The sequence below is a fragment of the Lissotriton vulgaris genome, chromosome 10, assembly GCF_964263255.1.
Source record: "Lissotriton vulgaris chromosome 10, aLisVul1.2, whole genome shotgun sequence".
NCBI lineage: Eukaryota > Metazoa > Chordata > Amphibia > Caudata > Salamandridae > Lissotriton > Lissotriton vulgaris.
The window spans coordinates 1,066,647,481-1,066,666,938 of record NC_141698.1 but is presented as its reverse complement, the minus strand read 5'-3'; the positions used below and the strand labels follow the sequence as shown (position 1 = coordinate 1,066,666,938).

The following is a 19,458-nucleotide window of genomic DNA, read 5'->3' as shown; positions in this document are numbered from 1 at the left end:
TTCCTTATTTGCGATTAGCAATTAGCTAATCGCAAATAAGATTGCGATTTAAAGGGTGCCAGGGGTGTCCAAAGGACACCCTGTAGCACCCCTTAACAGTAAATACGAACAGGTGTTGCGCACACACAAGTCCAAAGGACATGTGTGTGTGTAACATGCAACTTAGAAAAATGCTTTTAAAAGCATTTTTCTAAGTTTTCGCTATTTACCACGAGGTTTGACCTCGCGGTAAATAGCGGGCCGAAATTGCAAATCCGCAATTTTAAAATGGATGATGAATTGCATTTAAGGAATCTCAAATTGAGATTCCTTAAATGTAATTCATCGCAAAATAGCGAAATCGCTATTACCGATTTTTGCATTTGGGATGATGAATCCCAAATGCAAAAATAGAGCTCGCAAAGGGCCAGATTCTCAGAATCTGGCCCTTTGCGAGCCCATTTCGGCTTCATGAATCAGGCTGATAGTCTTTCTGCAATGCATAGGCAGCCAAGCAAAAGTCTTTCTGAGCATACGCATGATGCTGAAGCAAGAGCCACAGATATATAGTACTTGCTGTTCATGCTCAGGGCATCATCAGACAAAATATCGAAATTTCTTGATACCTTTTTCGGGGCAAAGGGGGGGAACCAATTCTTTGGTACTCTGTCCAGATCTCCTAAGCCCCTCTAGGACTTATGGCTCAAACAACTGCTGGTTGTGAAATTACCTGGCAGTCTGTACACTGTGATTGTCTTTGGAAGGGTGAGCATAATAAAGCAGCGCTTAATTTGAGCAGGTGCTTTCCGGTGCTCAGCACCAGCACGTAATCCTCTGCACCGGTGCTTATAGCACCAGTTAAGGACACACTCATTTGGAAGGCACATGATTTTTCACAAAATCAAAGGATGTTGAGCCACGCGGAGACTCGAACCCGGTTCCCCAGCTCCGAAATCAGCAGCTTTAGCCATTAGGCCAAGTCCTTCCCAGAATAATAAGTGCCAGGGCTCTAGTCAGGAGGCAGTTTGCACCAGTACATTTCTTCTGTTAGCGCTGCCTCCTGGGGAGAGCCCCGGCACTTTTTAGTTTACAAATTAACCACTGCTAATAAGTGTTTAACATATGTACAATTTGTGAAACACCCTTTTCTGTTTCCGTCGGTGTATGGGGTTCCAGGGAATCCCATCTGTTAGATCAGACAGCATTAGGGTGATCGTTCCCCAATATTTTGCCTGGCTCCCTCCATTTTTCTGTACTCATTTTTGCTGGCTTTAGGACTCTGTGACGTTTACCACTGCTAATCGGTGCTAAAGTGCATGTGCCCTCTACCCTAAACATGGGGACATTGGCTCATACCCAATTGACATATTTAATTTGCTTATACGTCCCTAGTAAAGTGCACTACGTGTGCCTAGGGCCTGCAAATTAAATGCTACTAGTGGGTCTGTAGCACTGATTGTGCCACTCACCTATGTAGCCCCTTAACCATGTTTCAGTCCTGCCACTGCAGTGCCTGTGTGTGCAATTTACTGCCACTTGGACTTAGCATTTAAAGCTACTTGTCAAGCCTTAAACTCCCCTTTTATTATGTATAAGTCACCACTAAGGTAGGCCCACGGTAACTCAAAGGCAGGGAGCTATGTAAGTAAAAGGCAGGACAGGTACTTCTATATTTCATATGTCCTGGTATCGACAAACAGCTGCATTCGCTTTTCCCTGCTGTGAGGCCTACTCCTTTCATAGGCTAGAATTGGCAATTCCTTAACCCCTTCGCTGGTGAAGACGAGCTCAGCTCGTCATCAGCCACGGGTGGCGTGTGCTGATGACGAGCTGAGCTTGTCATGTAACGCGGTAAAATGAAAAAAGCCGCACAGCGCAAAAATCGCCGCAGCAGCGATGCGGTTAAAATACCTTTAAGTTGTAATTCCTGAACAGAAAGGAATAGCGTTTTCATATTTCCTATCTTTGGAATGGTTATGATTAATGTCTGTGCTAGAAAAGTCAGATTTAACAATGCTATTTGAGAAAGGACCCTTTTGGAAAGTGTACATTTCTCTGCTCGTACTTCTCTGTGTGCCTTACAGCCTGCCTCTAAAACACATTTGGGCTAGGTGACAGATCCCTTTGTGCATTCCTTTTAGACAGCCACTGACACAGAAAAGGGCTGAGTGTGATTTATCACCCATCTGCATTCATCTGGATCCCGATGGGTATTCCTGGGTAGAAGGGAGGAAGGAGATCACCCGTCTCCTTTGAAGGGTAGTGGCCTGGCCCCATATAAAGGACTGATAACCCCTCACTGGTAGTCTGAAGCGAGGGCTGAGTTGAAAGGGATACTAGTGCACTTCAAACCCACTCTTTGAAGTTTCCCTCACTTCAAAGGCCCATTTGGGTGTAAGTACTGTGGGGCAGATTTACAATTAACTAACGCAGTAATGTGCAGCAAGTCATTTTGCTGTGCCGTGCTGCGTTAGTTTGGAAAGCACAGCAATGCGACATATTTACAAAAACATGTCACATCTCTGTTCTTTCCCCTGCGCTGGCACACAAACTGCTGCCATGTGCAGATGCAGGCACCCTTGCACCATGATGCAAGAATGCCTGCGTCATGGGGAAATTGTTTTCGTTCAGGAAGGGTTCCCCTCCTGCACAAAAACAATCTGAAATGCCGTTTTTCAACTTCTATGTGTGCTGCATTAGCACACATAGAAGTTGAAAAACAGCATTCTTTCAATGATTGTTTATGCGCATGAAGGGAGCCCTTCCTGAACAAAAAAATCATTAGAGGGGATTTTCTCTTTCAATGTGTGCTGCAGAATTCAGCATGCATAGAAACAGGAAACAAAAAAAAGAGGAGAAATAAATACATTTCTCCTCATTGCACCTCTCTATGCCTCCCCTGGGGAGACGTAGCATTCACACGCATTTCCAGATTTACGATTCCTCGTAAATCTGGAAATGTGTTTTGTTCCACGGGTGTGGGGTTAGAACACCCACAGCAACACCCATGGAACGCCCCTCTCACGCAAAGGGCTGCGTGTTAAGGGGCCATAAATACGAGGACAGGAAAAACAAAGCGAGGTGGCTTTTCCTGTCCTTTTAAATATGGGGCAGTGTATTGTGCCGCCAGTGAGTCACTGGCAGCCCAAGGGGCTTGTAAATCTGCCACTGTGTCTCTGGCCCATCAAATCAGACACTCCTGGACGTACACTGATTCTCTGTCAGAAGAACTGCTGTGCTGCTCAAAGGACTCAACTGAACTGTTTTTCTGGAAGGACTGCGACCTTGTTTGTTGACCTGCGGCCTGCTGCTCTCTGAATCTGCTGGAGGGAGAGCGGGACTCTGCCTTCCCTCCAAAGTGATCTCCACAGGCTTGTTAGCTTGCCTCCTGTTTCTAACGTATCAGGGACCCAAAGACTTCATGCAGTTCTGTTGGCATTGCTCGACTCTGCCTTCGGTGAGTCTAAAATTACCTGAGGTGCCCCTCCAAGATTTGGGCCTCAGAAGTGAGTTCTGCAGTTGAGTTTCTGCCAAATCTGACACAGCACAAAGCCCTGCAAAGCCTCACCTCCCCAGCTGACAGTTCTCAGGACCAACGGCAGACAACGCAAAGCCTCACAAAGCAGTGATGCACAGACTCTCCGAATCGGAGCCAGATAACGCAAAGGTTTGCTATGTAGACTGCACCCCAGGAATTAAGGTACTGTGTTCAGAGGGCCCTTGGGGGTCCCTGTAGCTGGCTAGCATTCCATCACTATCGGCCTGACCTTTGAATTTGTATCGGTCCCTCGCGGCCTGAAGTAATTTTTTTAACGCTACCTTGCTTCTAAGCAATTTATTGCATGTACTTCTCCCAAATTCAGTAGTCTGAGATCTACTTGATGGATTTTCGTTTTGGTCTTATTTTGCACATGTAAATAGTATCTATTTTTCCAATCTGGTGTGGAGTCTTTTTGTGGTGTATTTACTGTGTTGTTGTATGAGTTAATGCACAAATACTTTATATATTGCCTTCTAAGTTAAGCCTGCCAGCTCTGTGCCAAGCTACCGGGGGTTAACACAGGATAATTTAGAATTGGGTTGTGACTTACCCTGACTGGGATTGTGGTCCTTATTTGGACCGGTTGTATACTTCTGCACAATAGAGACCCGATTTCTAACATCGTCCACACTTGATGACCGGACCACAGAGGCCATTTGCCTGTGGGGGCAATCCATACGTCTTCCCACCTCCCCCTACCAGAGGACGCTATTCAACCAACTGCTTTTTGGGGTGAGAGTAGCCAGCGTGATTCTGTGAAGCTAATCATGTGCAATTACGCTCAAAATGAAACAAGATTCCTCAGAATTACACGAGAAGAGCAATTCTGCATTTAGCACTATTTTCTCAGCATGCAAATGCCACCTCACATTCAAATGGATGCAAGGATGCATTCTGTGGTAAGAAACAGCACTAAATGCAACAGACAACGAATAACACTAGCAGCTTCTTACACTCGCTGAATGTACTCTTGGGGTAGGATCTTCAAGCATCTTACTCCTGGCATTTAGCAGTAGTTTTTTAATACAAAATGCACCCTGGAATCCAAAATGGATGTGAGGATGCATTTTGCGCTAAAGAAATAGCTTTAAGTACAAAATATCATGAACTGCAGCGCGAGTAGCTGCTCAGATGTGCTAAATGAGTTGTTTCTGTCCAAATGAGCCCTTTCCAAATTACTATTAATTACGCAAGCGAGTGTAATCGTGTAATTATTGGTAAGTCCACATCAAAGTGTAACGTGGAATTACCAAAACTACTCCGATTACTTCAGGGTAATTAAAATCACTAACAAAAAGAGGGTACATCATTAAAATCACTCCCAAGTCTACTGCTTTGGTACAGTGCGGAATGAAAAACACCACTAGGTGGGAAAAAGGTCAAAATGTTTGCTTGCCCTGAAAGGGAATAGGCCTGAAAGGAATTAGGTACACATAGCCCAGACAACAGGAGTAGAAGCCATATACTAATGGTACAGTGTCGAGTTTTCACATCATGCATGAAGCCTGCACTGTTCATGTAGCCTCAAAATAGTATCCTATTCTAATAATAGCTCAGCTCTGTATGGAACAAGAACGCACCCACAAGCTACTTCTAAATGCAAAGAAGAGAAAATGAGGTGGAGGAGAAACTAGAAAAAATCCCACCATTTTAAGAGTGTGGATTTGAATTGTGGTTAAGATGTTCTGGCATTGAAATTTTTTGGTTATCAAGTAACAAAGGTGTCTTTTGCCCGCCTTAGCACATGCACCAGTGTTTCTAGATGCAACTAAAATTGGTGGTACATTATTAAAATAGAATCTAATGTGTTTTCCGTGGTGGTATGTTTTTTCACAGATTATTTTTCGTTAGTTATTTATCAAACACAAAGTCATCCTGAAAAGCATTAAACATAAAATGCATTTAACAGAATATTAAAATATGGATGCAATATACAGAGAAAATAAAGCAGAATGCAGACTGTACAGGGTCAATTTCCAAATGTACAATATATGTGCCTAAGTAACATTTCGGTGAGCAAATTGTAGGTAATATATGTATTCATTAGTTAGACATAAAACCCACAATACATTGGCATAGGTATAATTAGGCGTGGGCGGAAAATCCGTTCCGCTCGCGGATTTTGCGGATTTTCGGGAAATCCGCAATCCGCGAGATTTGCGAATTTCCCGCAAAATCCGCAAATCCGCGAGCAGCGGATTTTGCTCGCACTGCTCGCACTGTTCGCGTGAGTTCGCGCCCCGCGAATAAGTGCAAAATTGCAGAAATACGATCTTAGCAAAACTGAAAGTAACTACTTACCAGGTTCAAAAGTTCAGGCTCATCATTAGTAGCCATTTCCTGGAGTGCTTCCTGAGGGGCCCCTCCAGAGTTCAGTTGCCAGTTGAAACTAGTATGTGACCCTGCTCTGAACCTCAGAATAGTTACACATATGCCACAAAGGTCCTGAATTACAGCTAAGGGAGACAAGCAGGAGCCAGGCTGGAAGTTAAAATCCATTAATCAGCCCCTAATTCATTATTGTCAGTTGGGGCAGGGCAGGTGTTGTAACTAATTTTGCAACAATGAAAGCACTTAGCAAGTGCAAAAGATCACTAATCAGGGCGCACTAAGGAAGCAGGTGCCAGCTAAAAAAATATTCTGTGACACATGAATCAGCCCCAAATTAATTCAGGTCACTTGAGGCAGGGAAGGTGTGCTTTGCTTTGCCGAAAATAATGTACACTGGACAACCAGAGGGTGTGGTGATGAAACAGAGGGTGGCATGGGTGGGCCAGAGGGTGGCATGAGTAGTCAGAGAGTGGCAGTGGTGACAGAGAGTGGCAGTGATGAAGAAGAGTGTCCCAAACAGGCTGGACACGTAGAAACAACAAGTTCGCGAAACTTGCGACCCGACAGGTAAGTTCGCAATTTGCGAAAGTGTACAAAACCCTCGCGAACTGGCAGAAACACGGGCGAACACAAAAAAAAAAAAAATCCGCAAATTCGCGGGAATTCGCGGATTTTGCGGATTGCGAATCCGCAAAATTCGCGAACGCGAGATCCGCAAAATTCGCTCATGCTTAGGTATAATGTACCCATTACATAGGTAGCCTTCTAAATCTATGGCTTTGGGAATCTTCCCAAGAGTCCTTAGGAAATGTAATTACAGAATGAGATATCAGAGGTGTCTGAAAGGGAAAACATATGTGGAACCTTTTAAAATAATTTAAAAGTTGTTTATGACACACTCAGTCTGGGACATACCAAAGCAGTCACAAGTTGCTGGGCCCCCACTTTATCAAGTGAGGTAATTACCATTTATGTTCAGTGGATCGCTGAACCACGGACCCTCAAAATTGGGAGTAACTACACCTCGACTGTCAGAGTAGCGAACTTGTGAGGTAGAAACTCTAAACTCAGAAATGCATACAATATCACCCGTAAATTATTGTTCAGTTAATGCTTCAACTTTCAAGGCAGAGCTCTCCAAGTCTGATTCAGGGAGGTCCTGAGGGTTAGAAACTCTTAACTGGACAATCCTCAGTAAATTATTGTAGAGTCAGTGCTTTTTCTTTTCAATAGGAAACGTGGTTTTAAACACACAACTAAATACCACACATTAAATAAAAAATATTTACAAAATGGCAGGTGTAATACCAGTTGGAATTCCTCTTAAAGGGCCCTCAAAATTAACCAAGAGGACAAATAATGTACTCTAAGGAAAGGTCATAACTGGTGTCTCTCTCTTAGTATTGGGGCACCCTGAGCCGTTCATGGGCCAGCTGACCTTTATCCCTAAAACAGCAAAAGACATATATTAGCCTATAGCAAAACATACAACGATATGGAGATTTAAAAGATCAGACTTGCTGGCTTTGCCGGAATTATTGTGATCATACAAACAGGCCTACAGCCCTTGGAAATCGATGTCACATTCATTAAAAACCAACAGTCCATGTTTTAGCAAGCAAAAATAGCATTTGCCCTTCGCTATCAGTAAGCCAGACCTGCAGGCTTTGACACATCTTTTCATAAACACCAAATTAATGTTATTTATTTTCACACTAGAGTGCTAGCTTGAGATGTTATCGGTGATGTCATCAGTGATGTCACTGACCATGTCATGAGTGATGTAATATGTGAGGTCATAAGCAGTGCATTGCAGGGGCACGAGTTATAGTTAGCTTAAGGAAATATAGCTGCTGAATTTTTCTGCAATTGTACAAGTGAAAGGTTAGCCTAACTATAATGTCCATGTAACCTTTGTGGTTTTTTCCAGTGAAGTTCCACGATTTTTTAAATTCTGTTTTCTAACTACAATGTCCCTATATGACCTGGGCACACTGACTGGGGTAGGACTGGAAATCCTAATGAAAGATACCTTTGTACAAATCATGAAACTTTTCCCTCACACTGCCGCGGTGTTCTTTAACATATGCAAGAGGCAGAAATTAAACTGGTCATCCAAATGATGTCCTCAAACAGACAAAGCCAGGAAGCATGTTAATAAAACTATTTCAGCATTTTCCAAAGACCATAACATGGCCTCTGTCTTCAACAATAACCTGTGCTTCAACATGCATGGCATATTTAGAAGAGATGGTGTTCACTTCACAGACAAAGGCAACAGGGTGTTTCTGAACAACTTGAAACTCTGAATCAGCTCATATATGTAGTCATCATATACACACAATAAAAAACAACGGCTCTTCTCAGAGCCACCCTGTTTCCCAAGCACTAGTTAATTTTAATTGTAAATCTTTTTTTTAAAATCTCTCGAATTCGTGGATCTCTCATGGATCTGCAAACCAAAATCACACATATAATGAAAAAGAGCACATTTAATATTTCTAGTAGAGGGTTATGAACGAGTCTCACAGTTCCTATATTGGAATAATTTTGTGTGTGTCTCTATTCAGATGTGAGTGAGTGTAAGAGTGACTGTATGGGTCTATGAGTGGGTGTGACACTGCATGGGTGTGTGAGAGGCTGTGACAGTGTGTATATGGGGGTAATTATGGAAGTGACAGTGTCTGAATGGGTATCTGAGTGGGTGGGAGAGTGTATGGGTGTAAGTATGAGTAACAGTCTATGGGTGTGGCAGTGTCTGTATGGGTATGTGAGTGGGTGTGAGTGTCTGTATGGGTATAAGTGTGGGTGAGAGAGTCTGTATGGGTTTGTGAATGGGTGACACAGTATGTCTATACATGTAAGTGTGGCTGTAAAAGTCTGTATATGTTTGTGAATGAGTGTAATAGTGTCTCTATGGTATGTGAATTGGTGTGACAGTCTCTGTATGGGTATGCGAGTAGGTGGAAGAGTGTCTGTATGGGTGTAAGTATGAGAGAGACAGTGCCTATGGGGTTGTGAATGGGTGTGGCAGCAGATATATAGATACATTTACTGGAAAAAAACAAAGGTCACATGGATGTTACAGTTAGGAAATAGACTAAAAAAATATTTTTAGGCCCTCGCAATGCACTGCTAATTATCCCACATATTACAAAACTCATGAAGGAATGAATGAAACAGCACTTCTATAGCACATGGCTACCCAAAGGCATCCCAGCGCTAAAGCAAGTAACTTGAGCAAGACAACACCTAGAGGAAAATCCATGTCTTAAGCTGTTTCCAGAAGGTCAGATGATTAGATTCCTTATGTAAGTACAGTGGAAGAGAATTCCAAAGTCTGGTGGCATTATACGAGAAATGCCGGCTCTTACTTTTGGCCTTCTTAATCCTGCGTACTACTGCCAGATGGAGCTCATCTGAGCGCCTGTTCGCCCGGTAAGGCTGGATCATAGTATTATTGATAGGTGGGCCATTCCCTTCCAACAACCTATTGGTGCTACACAGGTCCTTAAAATTGACCCTCTCCTGAATAGGTAGCCAGTGGAGGGACTGCAAAGCGGGCCTTGTAGAGTGTCGGTTCGGAATTCCCATGATCATCCTAGCTGCGCAATTTTGCACAATCTGGAGTTTCGCAGTTGCCGAGGTTAGCGCACCTAGGTATGAGGCATTACCATAGTCTAATCTAGATAGAATAAGTGCCTGGCTCATCAGCTTTTTGGCATGGAAGGAAAGAAGAAGGAGCACTTTGCGAAGCATCCTTAGGATGCCATAACAAGAGACAGAAACCTTCCTGGCCGGAGCTTTAAAGCTGAGGTCCTGAGCAAGCCAGATACCCAGACTCTTTAATTCCGTCGTAGGGACGGGGGCAGGGCCCATGCAGGCTGGCCACATTGTGTCTGCTTTAAAACACAGAGGATTGCCAAGAACCATGAGCTCAGTCTTGTTGCCATTCAGCTTTAAATATGACAGATTCATCCACTTGACAACTTCCTCAAGGCAGGGACATCTTTGATAACATTATTGATAATATCAATGTAACTTTTGCAGTACAATTATTGAGGATAAATAATATGTATATATATATTCACTGGAAAAAAAGGTTACAGGAATGTTATAGCTAAGAAATAAAATCAAGAAAACCTTATAAATTCAATGAGAAAAAAGGTTACAGGGATGTTATAGTTAGGTTCTGAATTTACTTACACAAAAACCTAGAAATTCAGAAGTTTTAGTTATGATTAACTGAAGTACTATAATGTGTGCCCTAGGATGCCTATAACTCACCCTCTCTCCATGCAGTTTTCTCCTTAATAATTGTATTACAAAAGTTACAGTGATGTTATCAATAATGTTGTGAAAGATGTCCCTGCCACAAGGAAGCCGTCAAGTGGATGAATCTGTCATATTTAAAGCTGAATGGCGACAAGACTATATATATATATACAGTGAATATATATATATATATGTAAATATATTCAGAACCTAACTATAACATCCCTGTAACCTTTCTCTCTTTGAATTTATAAGGTTTTTAAATTTTATTTCTTAGCTATAACATCCCTGTAGCCTTTGTTTTTTCAGTGAATATATATATATATATATATATATATATACACATCCCTGTAACCTATGATTTTTCAGTAATATATATATATATATATATATATATATATATATATATATATATATATATATATATATATATATAGTCACTGAAAAAACAAAGGTTACAGGGATGTTATAGCTAAGAAATAGAATTAAAAAACCTTATAAATTCAATGAGAAAAAAGGTTACAGGGATGTTATAGTTAGGTTCTGAATATATATACATATATATATTCACTGAAAAAACAAAGGTTATAGGGATGTTATAGGTTGGATTAGGTTTCACTCGTACAAAACCAGAGAAATTCAGCAGAGTTAACTATTACTTGCGCCCCTACAATGCACTGCCTATGACCAGGGTCAACACTGATTTGCATATGTCTGGGCCCAAACTGGGTGAATGTTTGATTTGTTCAGCATTCTGTCCATCATCTGCTCTTTTTGCATTTGTTGCCCTAAGTGGGAAGGGTATGCCCAGACGTGAGTCCCATGCTTCGCTATGCCACTGGATTCAAGCTAGCCTGGCTGATGAGGGGTGATACCCTGAAACAGATCCCAGGATGCTTCTTTCCGGTCTGGGTAGGACCTGGACAGGTAATTTGAGCTATACTGTTCCCGTAGGGAGCAGGGTGAAGAATGATTTGCAAATGGCTAGGTCCAAACTGGAATCGCATGGCAATCTAAAAAAATATGGATTTAACCTAAATCTGTGACTGGGGTGAATGTTTGATTTGTTCAGTATTCTGTGCATCATCTGTTTTTTTTGCATATCCCATATGGTAGCATCTAACAGACAGACAGCATGCAATGAGCACTGTGCGAGAATACTCAAAGAAAAAACTTTTCTGTCCCTGGAATCAGTTCTCATAAATTCCCTATTTAGAGGGGGCTGCCAGAAGGAAGTTGGGGTTCACTAGTGGTGGCCTGTACTAGAAGACAGGAATACTGCATTAAGAACTCAGGGTGACCGGGAGCTGATCTATGCCCCCTTCCAATGGGCCAACTTACCACTGGTGCAGAAAATGATTTTGATCAAGCCGCTATGTTTGGATCAACCAGTACCTTGTTAAATTTCAACAGAGGCTCGGATGTAGGAGGTCCAGTTTGCAAAATCTTTATCAGAGGTTTGCTTTATAGTTCACAGTGGAAAGGGACAGTTCCAACACTTCTGCCTCTCTTCGAACTACAGAAGCACTTTCTTTGGTTCAGGGCCCCTAAGGAGAATCAGGGAAATTTTATGGGAAGGTATCTAAACCAATTATTATCTATAAGTTGAGATTTGAACTAGCATCAGTGTGAGTGTGAAGCAAGTTATCTGCCCGGACGAATCAATGCTTCTCTCATCTTGGGCATGTTGAAGACCTTGTACGCATCCAAGTCTGATCCAAAAATAGCATCCATCCAAGTATTGCTGCTGACGCAGAGGAAGCAAAGGAGGCACAATTGATTGTACCTTTGGAATGGTACAGCATGACAGAGGATGAACTCTAGTTGATAATGGTTCCAATCCAGGTCCAGAGCTGAAACTGGATCCAGAATCAGAACTGACACAACTGATGGAGGAACGACTGACCAGCTGTGTGATATAGTAGTAGACACATGGCAGGCACCAGGGATAGAGCAGGCCGACACTATCTGAAGTCAGCAGGTGCTGGGTGCGGGGGATGTACAAGTTGAAAAACGCTTACGAGCCCAGACCAGTTTCATGGGGCTAGAAGACGTGCCACAGGGAGATGGAAAAAAACTTTAAGATCTGTTGACTGGCCTCATTGAAGACCTCAACCTGCTGCTGAATTGATGATGACTCCAGAAACAGAGGGCACATTGGCTCCAGATTCAGCAGCAGGAAAATCTGAACCTGGAGTTGCATGACTGCATGACTTCTTCTTCAGAGAGCAGGAGCTCTTGTTATTTTCTGATTTTGACTGTAGCCTCAACTTCACCATCGCTTTAAGGAAGAAGACATGCTTAGATCAAGGTCAACTTCTCTATCTGGATTGAGAACAGACCTTTTGCTTGTACTTAATAATGAACAATTTTCTCTTCTTGCTATCGGAAGGCTTTGGGATGCATCAAGTAGCATCTGTCATAGGACTTGATCTCATATTTGGTACTGAGGTATTACAAGCAGATGTCATGCAGATCAAAGACCAACATCTGCTTCAGGCTCTTGAAAGATAGTTAGAAGACCCTCTTCTTTGGGCTCCACATCCCTGCACACTGCCAAAATAATTTAAACCAAAGGGTTTCTTTGTAATAACAGAATTGGATAGGAGCACAGCTCCAAATCTGTGTTTTAGGGTTCAGAGAAAGAGTAACTGATGTCAGCAAGCACCAATATGTGTATCCATGTCATTATGTATGGAGGCAGGACAGAGTCATGACTGAGGCTGATGTCACTACCAAATGGCATGCACACGTTATTACAGGTGCTTCCATATTTAGTCAGCCCTAAAGACATTCACAGGGTGAAGAAACTGCAGTTAGAAGTGCCCATCAGGATGGTCTATCCAGAAATATGCTAATCAAAGAGGAAACTAAAGGATACAAAGATGGGTAAGATTAAAAAGCAGGATAGAAGGAAATGAAATCGCAAAGCCAGGAAAGAGTTTATGTGATCTAAAACATAAGAGAAGAAGAAGGCGAAAATAAGACAGTATCTGATAATAATAGCTGCTGGAGCTCACCTGTATAAATATATTCCAGATTCTTTCTTCTGTAAACTGTTGCTGTTTCTCCTTTAGAGAATTAAAGTGCTCTCCCAAAGGTGCCCCCTCGATGAGCTCCATGACTATGTACAGTCTATCATCTGTAGGGTGACGAGAAAATACCCATGGCATGTTAGATTTGTACACAACTTCTGCCCATACATTTTGTTTGACTATTTCTATGAAAACAGACTTTCGTATGGTTCTAATATTGTCCTGCTAGATCAGCGTGTTCTTCTGCTGAATGTAAACTGATACATTGCTGCTGTGATAAACTCTTTATCATTTTGTTTTGGAGCACAGAAATTAACTTGATTATTCCAGAGGATATTTATCCAATGGAAGGAAAACATAACTAGATAATTATGAATGCGACAACTACATTTACTTGACTCTTATTTAGGCGAATATACACACAGACCAAAACCTCCCTATATTTTGTGAATACATAGCATGAAATACCAGTCAGAAAGAGAAAGAAGAATGAGTGTTCCCATGACAGGTGGCTATAATGTCAGGCATGGAAAACAACCAACACCAATATTAACAAACAACAATGGAGGTTGGGGTTTTTTCCATTCCTAATCGATCTATCCCTGTTTAGCTACTGTTTACATCTCAAACCTTAAACTGGAAATGCTTAAAGAGCCTCCTTTTGCTCTGTTTTCAACTCTCTTCTGCCAGAAAAGTTGTTGCACTGTGTCTGTTCAAGAAACAAATAATCTTGTTGAAAGTAATGATATATTTTATTTCACCACAGGATAAAGACTGGAATGGGAAAATGCATTTATTTGCAATAATGCAACATTAAAGTGTTGCTTTAACATCCACCAGAAGGGTCAGCAACATTCAAATATTCCTATTAGGCTCTCCTTACATTGCTTGTCATGAGGATGAAGGTAGTAGTCCTCGTTGGCTCCAATGACTGAAAGCTTTCTTCAAAAGCCTGATACAGTAGGTGGCAATGGAGGAAGTAAAGAACAGTACCCAGAATATTTTGGGTGGACAGTGTTTTCCTGTCCATCAAAATGATGACCATCACACCCTGAGATAAAACTACCAAGGTGTAGGGGTCATTTGTGTCTTGTTTTTCTAAAACAAACTCCTACTTTGGGAGTCTTTTTCTGAAAATGTAAATATTTGAAAAAGTTTGGCCAGTGGCCGTCAAAACCAATGGCGGCCATCAACAAAACGTTTTGAACTTTGAAAGGAACCCCTGGACCGGCAGTCATCTTTAAAAATGACAAACGGTGATCATTCGGGATGGCGGACAAAATACCATTGGTCAAAAGCTAGATAAGGCGCTAAATCAAAGTTCATTCCATAACTTCATAGTCAATTTATAAGGGTTTTACTCAGGACATGTCCATGATCAAGTTCTTCCTGGCTACAGATGGATGTGTTCTTAGAACACCACTGAGTGAATATTAATGGAAGATTTGGTTGAGAGGCCCTGTGCTGCATCACCCTTCTCTTGCTGCCCATTCTTTAGTATAAGTTTCAAAAGTGTGGGACTTTCATATGTACTAACCCGAAGGAGTAAGCACATTTCTTAACTATCCAAAGAAAAAGTTGCTTACCTTCGGAAACAATATTTCAGATAGATACTTTATCTTCCTGTGAATATCCAATAGGCGCCAGTCTGGATTCGGAAAACGTTTCCCCATCAACAGCTCTCCACTATCATTAGGAGGTGGCTCACAACTCCTGTCGCAGTTCTGACCGCCTACGATGTGACAACACCACCTAGGATGTGACATACTGGCATCAATTCCTTGTATTTCATTCCACACCCAGGCAAGGTGTGAACAGAGGAACCAGTAGAGCTCATTGGAAGCGAACAATATGAGCATAAATCTCTCTATATGCACTGTGCTATTATTAAGATGGTATTCTTTCAGAAGTGGAACAGGGAGGCCAGTTAGGAATCTGCAGGAAGATAATATACCCATCAGAAATATTATCAAAAGAAAGCTAATTTCCTTCTGATGGATACTTTTACTCTCAGATACCTAACGTGAATAAGCCCCAAAGCAATACCTTCTGTGGAAGTAGGAGTAAGAAGTACAGATTGACCAAGGAAGTCATGCCACTAAGCCATTGCAAAGTACAGTTACTCTGCGCCTGAGTTATCACACCTAATGTTTGGCAAAGGTATGCAGGGAAGACCAGGTGGCCGCCAAGTAAACATTATAGAACATCAATGATATCTACAGTAGAAGTTACAATGGCCATCATAGACCATGCACGAATGACAGTCAGACTCTAAGTCTATGACAAACTCATCATCCACCTGGTCCTATGTATTTTACGGCCAATATAATAGGCAACAGCCTTGGGTACAATCTGTGATATCACTCCTCTTCTGTGGTAGGGCAAGTAGGGGAAAAGAAAGCTGGTAGGCCTATAAACAGTTGCATGTGAAAGGCAGACACAGCTCTTGGCAAATATGGAGAATCAGCTGATCTGGATAGAAAACAGTGAAGGTGGCCAGACCGATAGGGCTTCTAATTCATCAATCCTATGGCCAAACAGACTGCTGTAAAAATGTCCATTATAAGAGTAAATGTGCAAACTGAACAACTTTGCATGACTTGAAACTGGAATGGCACAAGAAAGTTTAACGCTACGTTTAAATACCACTGCTGACCAACGAATGGCAAGGGAGGGAAATAAGTAGTACAGGCTTTTTTAAAATCGTGCCACTAAGGCTGACCTGAATATAAAAGGGTGACTAGAAAGACAAAAAAAACAGACAGAGCAGACAAACACCTTGACGGTACCAAGTGCAGACTTTGTTGAGCAAAGGAGAGTGCAAAACATCAGAAAGGCATCTGCTGAAAGGATTTACACCAAGGAATACACTGAAACAGCAGCCTGTATAGACCAACTTGGAAGCAGGTTTTCAAGAGCCAAGATGGCATATGCTACATCTGGTGGCAGGCAAAATGCATCTAATTGGCACTGTTAAATCTCAGTGTGTAGATGAAGCATCTGAAAACTGGGGTGGAGGACTCAATCATCTTTTGCAAAAGCTGATCTCTTCTCAATGGGAGGAGAAGATGGGCCAAATGAGTTGAGCTTGATCCTCCCACACCTTCTGTAGGGCTTTCAAAGAAGAGGGAAGGAAGGGAACCCAAAGAGTAGACGATGTGATCTGAAAAGCACCCCCTAGGGAGGGTGGATGGAAGAGGAAAGGAAGTGCAGGGTACAGAACAAAGGGTCATTCCCGTTTAGTCCTGTAGCAAATAGATCCATATAAAGCCCAGGCCAATTGTGAGACGATCATGTCTGTCATTTGAGATGAAATTTCCATTCATAACACTCCAGCATCCCCCTTCACATTTGGAGTGCCCACCAGATGAGGTGTCGTGAGAAATTGCCATTGCAGAGCACAGAACACACAGCCTGCCAGCATAGTACCCTATAACCTAAACCACCCTGCCTGCTGATGTAAAAGTCAGGAATTGTGTTTCTCAAAAGATGGAGGGAAGAAACGCCTTCAATGCAGAATGTAGTTCCTGCAGCTCCAATACATTAATGTGCAGTCAATGTTTCAGACTGGACCGAATGCCGTGTTCTATCATTTCACCACATGTGTCCTAGCTCAACAAGGAGGCACCTGTAACAATGGTGTGGTGGCCTACAATGACAGAGGACTGAAGGGTTTGAAAGGACAACCAACTGTGAGCAACGTAGATGCACATCCACCAATGGAGGGCTGAGAGATATGAGCCAAGAGACGCTGATGCTGGAGCTACATGGAGCCGGTACTGCAATAGGGTTTAAAAACTTTAGAATCATATCTTGAGTATGCGAGATTGCCTGAAGCAAAGCAAGACTATTGTACATATTCAATGAATCTCAGCCTCTGAGCAGGGATGAGGTCATCACAGTTCAATTTTTTCCATTTGGGTGAATCTCTGTGCTCTAGGAAGAGGATCTGTCATGGTCTGGTCCTTGACAGCAGCTAAACTTTTTCTCTTTCTACTCAAATAAATTGTGCCTACTTTGAGGGCTGAGATGGCAGATGAGAACTTCTATAAGGGTGGTGAAGACTATGTCCGAATCAGCATCAAGGGCACCTGGGCTAGTGTCTTAACAGACAAAGGCTTCATAGGAAGCAGCACTAAGGGCAGATCCTGTGGAATCAGGTGCCATTAAGGTTGGAGTTTGAGCTGCCAAAATCACCAGACCCACAGGAACAGGTCCAACATTGGGGGATAGCTGGGAAGGATATGGGGTAGTCCTTAATATATTGAAACATACTTCCAAAATGCTTCACCCTGAAATAAATTGTCAGATGGAGAAGTAAACTCAGTTTAAGTTTTTTTAGAACAGTGGTCCACTCCAGAGAGGAGAAGGAAGAAATGGAAGGAAGAAATGGTGTCAGGTAATAGTATTGCTGAGTTTCAAAACAATTCCTGGAGCAGGACGCTTTCCTCAAGGAAGAACAGGAATTCTCCTTCCAATGGCACTTTTGTGTTTTTTGGCAAAGGTTCGCTTGGGGGACTTCTCCTTGTGATGAGGCTTACCTGAAGGAGGGGCGAGAGATGTTTAGTATTAAATGTTTTTATTCAGTACAAAAGTACATTCCGACCCATGCATGCGAAGGCACCGGCCGCGCAATTATAACATATAGAGAAACTCTTGTCTGGCACTAGCCTCAGGCGGAACATATCTTAACACAGCAAGCCGCCTACAACCCATCCGGGCCGGCCGCGTCAAACAAATATGGCATGAGTCGGATGCTAAAGTGATCTATGCAACACGGGGAAGCCCCCAACAAGCCCAAACTGCCCCCCCATCCCATCCCACCCCCCTTCTTGTCCGCTAAGTAACGCTGGCCTGACCCTTTGCAGTATAACCAGTCTAGGGAGCTAGCACCCGCACCCCTCCTGTCTGAGGCACGTGTTTCCGTGACTTGACCTTAGGCGCCGGGATAGGCGTGTCCGCCAGGTGGAGCAGCCACAGGTATCGGGGGCAGCTCAATTCCCTGAATTCCCCTGTGAGCAGTGTGAGAAATGGCCGCCAAAGGTCCGCAAACTCCTCACCCCGCCCCGCTGCCGTCAAGGATAGCTTTTCCATCCCCAGCACCATCCAGAGTCTGTGGAGCCAGCCAAGATGTATGGGGGGTTGTGGGTCCCTCCAGTGTGCCACAATATTTTGTATCGCAGTGCCCAGCGCTATGGCAATCAATCTCCCTCTCATGGATTTCAGGGGATACATCAGTGTATTCGGCAGGCCCAGTAGCACGCAGGTAGGGAATCGAGGCAGTTGAGTGTCTAAGTGTGCGTCCACAAGATCCAGGATGGTGGACCAGTAGTGTTGCAGCTTCTCACAGCTCCAGAGCAGGTGTTCAAGTGTGCCCCGTTCCCCACATCCCCTCCAGCAACGATTGTTTGTCTTGGGGTCCCATCTGTGAATGCGTGCTGGGGTGTGATACCAATACATGGCTACTTTCGTCAGGGTCTCCGTGAGGCCAGTATGGTACGTCGAGTGTCTGGCTCTATGATAGATTCCCTCCCATTCCTTCCGTGTGAGTTGCCTCCCGAGGTCTTCCTCCCATCTGGCCTTCCCTGGGGATAGGTGTGTATGTGAGTGAGGAGTAGGTGTTGATAAAGATCTGAGAGTAATTTCTTCTCCGACGTGCGCGTGAGAAGCCATTTCTCATATGGCGTGAGGAAACGTTGCGCGCCCGGGCGAACGGATGGGTGTAGGACCCAATGTCTGACCTGCAGGTAAGGGAGTCGATCCGCCTCCGGTATCCCGTAGTCCTCTCTCACTTTCTGAAAGGAGAGGATCCCCTCCAAGTTAAACATGTGCCCAACTTCCCTGCAAGGAGTGGCCCTCCACACTTTGAACGCCTGCGGATCCAGGCCCGGTGTGAAATCGGGGTTCCCGAATATGGGCGTCAGCGGGGAAGGGAAGGAGGTGAGTTCGTTCCGCACCGCGACCCGATCCCAAACCTTCATTACTGTGCTCGTGATGTGTGACGCGTAAAGGTTAGGGGGTCTATGACACCGCGGTAGGAAGGGTACACCCTGCAGTGGGCGGCCCGCCACCGCCTGGTCCTGAAAGAGCCAGTGTTTGCTGGATTCAAGTTGGTACCATTCCACTAGTGTGCGCAGCTGAGCCGCTTGGAAGTACAGAGTGAAGTCCGGCAGACCAACACCCCCATGTGCCGGTGGGAGCGACACTATTCGCTGCTTGAAGCGGGGACGGCGCCTGTTCCAGACATAGCGTGTCAAGTCCGCCTGGGTCTTCTGGAGCCAACCTGTCGGAGGGCGT

The 19,458-nt window shown here is 43.5% G+C and overlaps 1 protein-coding gene across 1 annotated transcript in view; it reads right to left on the bottom strand.

The window, feature by feature from the left end:
- Positions 1-19,458, bottom strand: part of NEK10 (NIMA related kinase 10) — a 1,232,468-nt gene that overhangs the window by 747,190 nt on the left and 465,820 nt on the right. Inside the window, exon 21 of the mRNA XM_086942130.1 lies at positions 13,147-13,268. Within this exon, the coding sequence (XP_086798256.1) occupies positions 13,147-13,268 (122 nt within the window). The remainder of the gene's footprint in view (positions 1-13,146; positions 13,269-19,458) is intronic.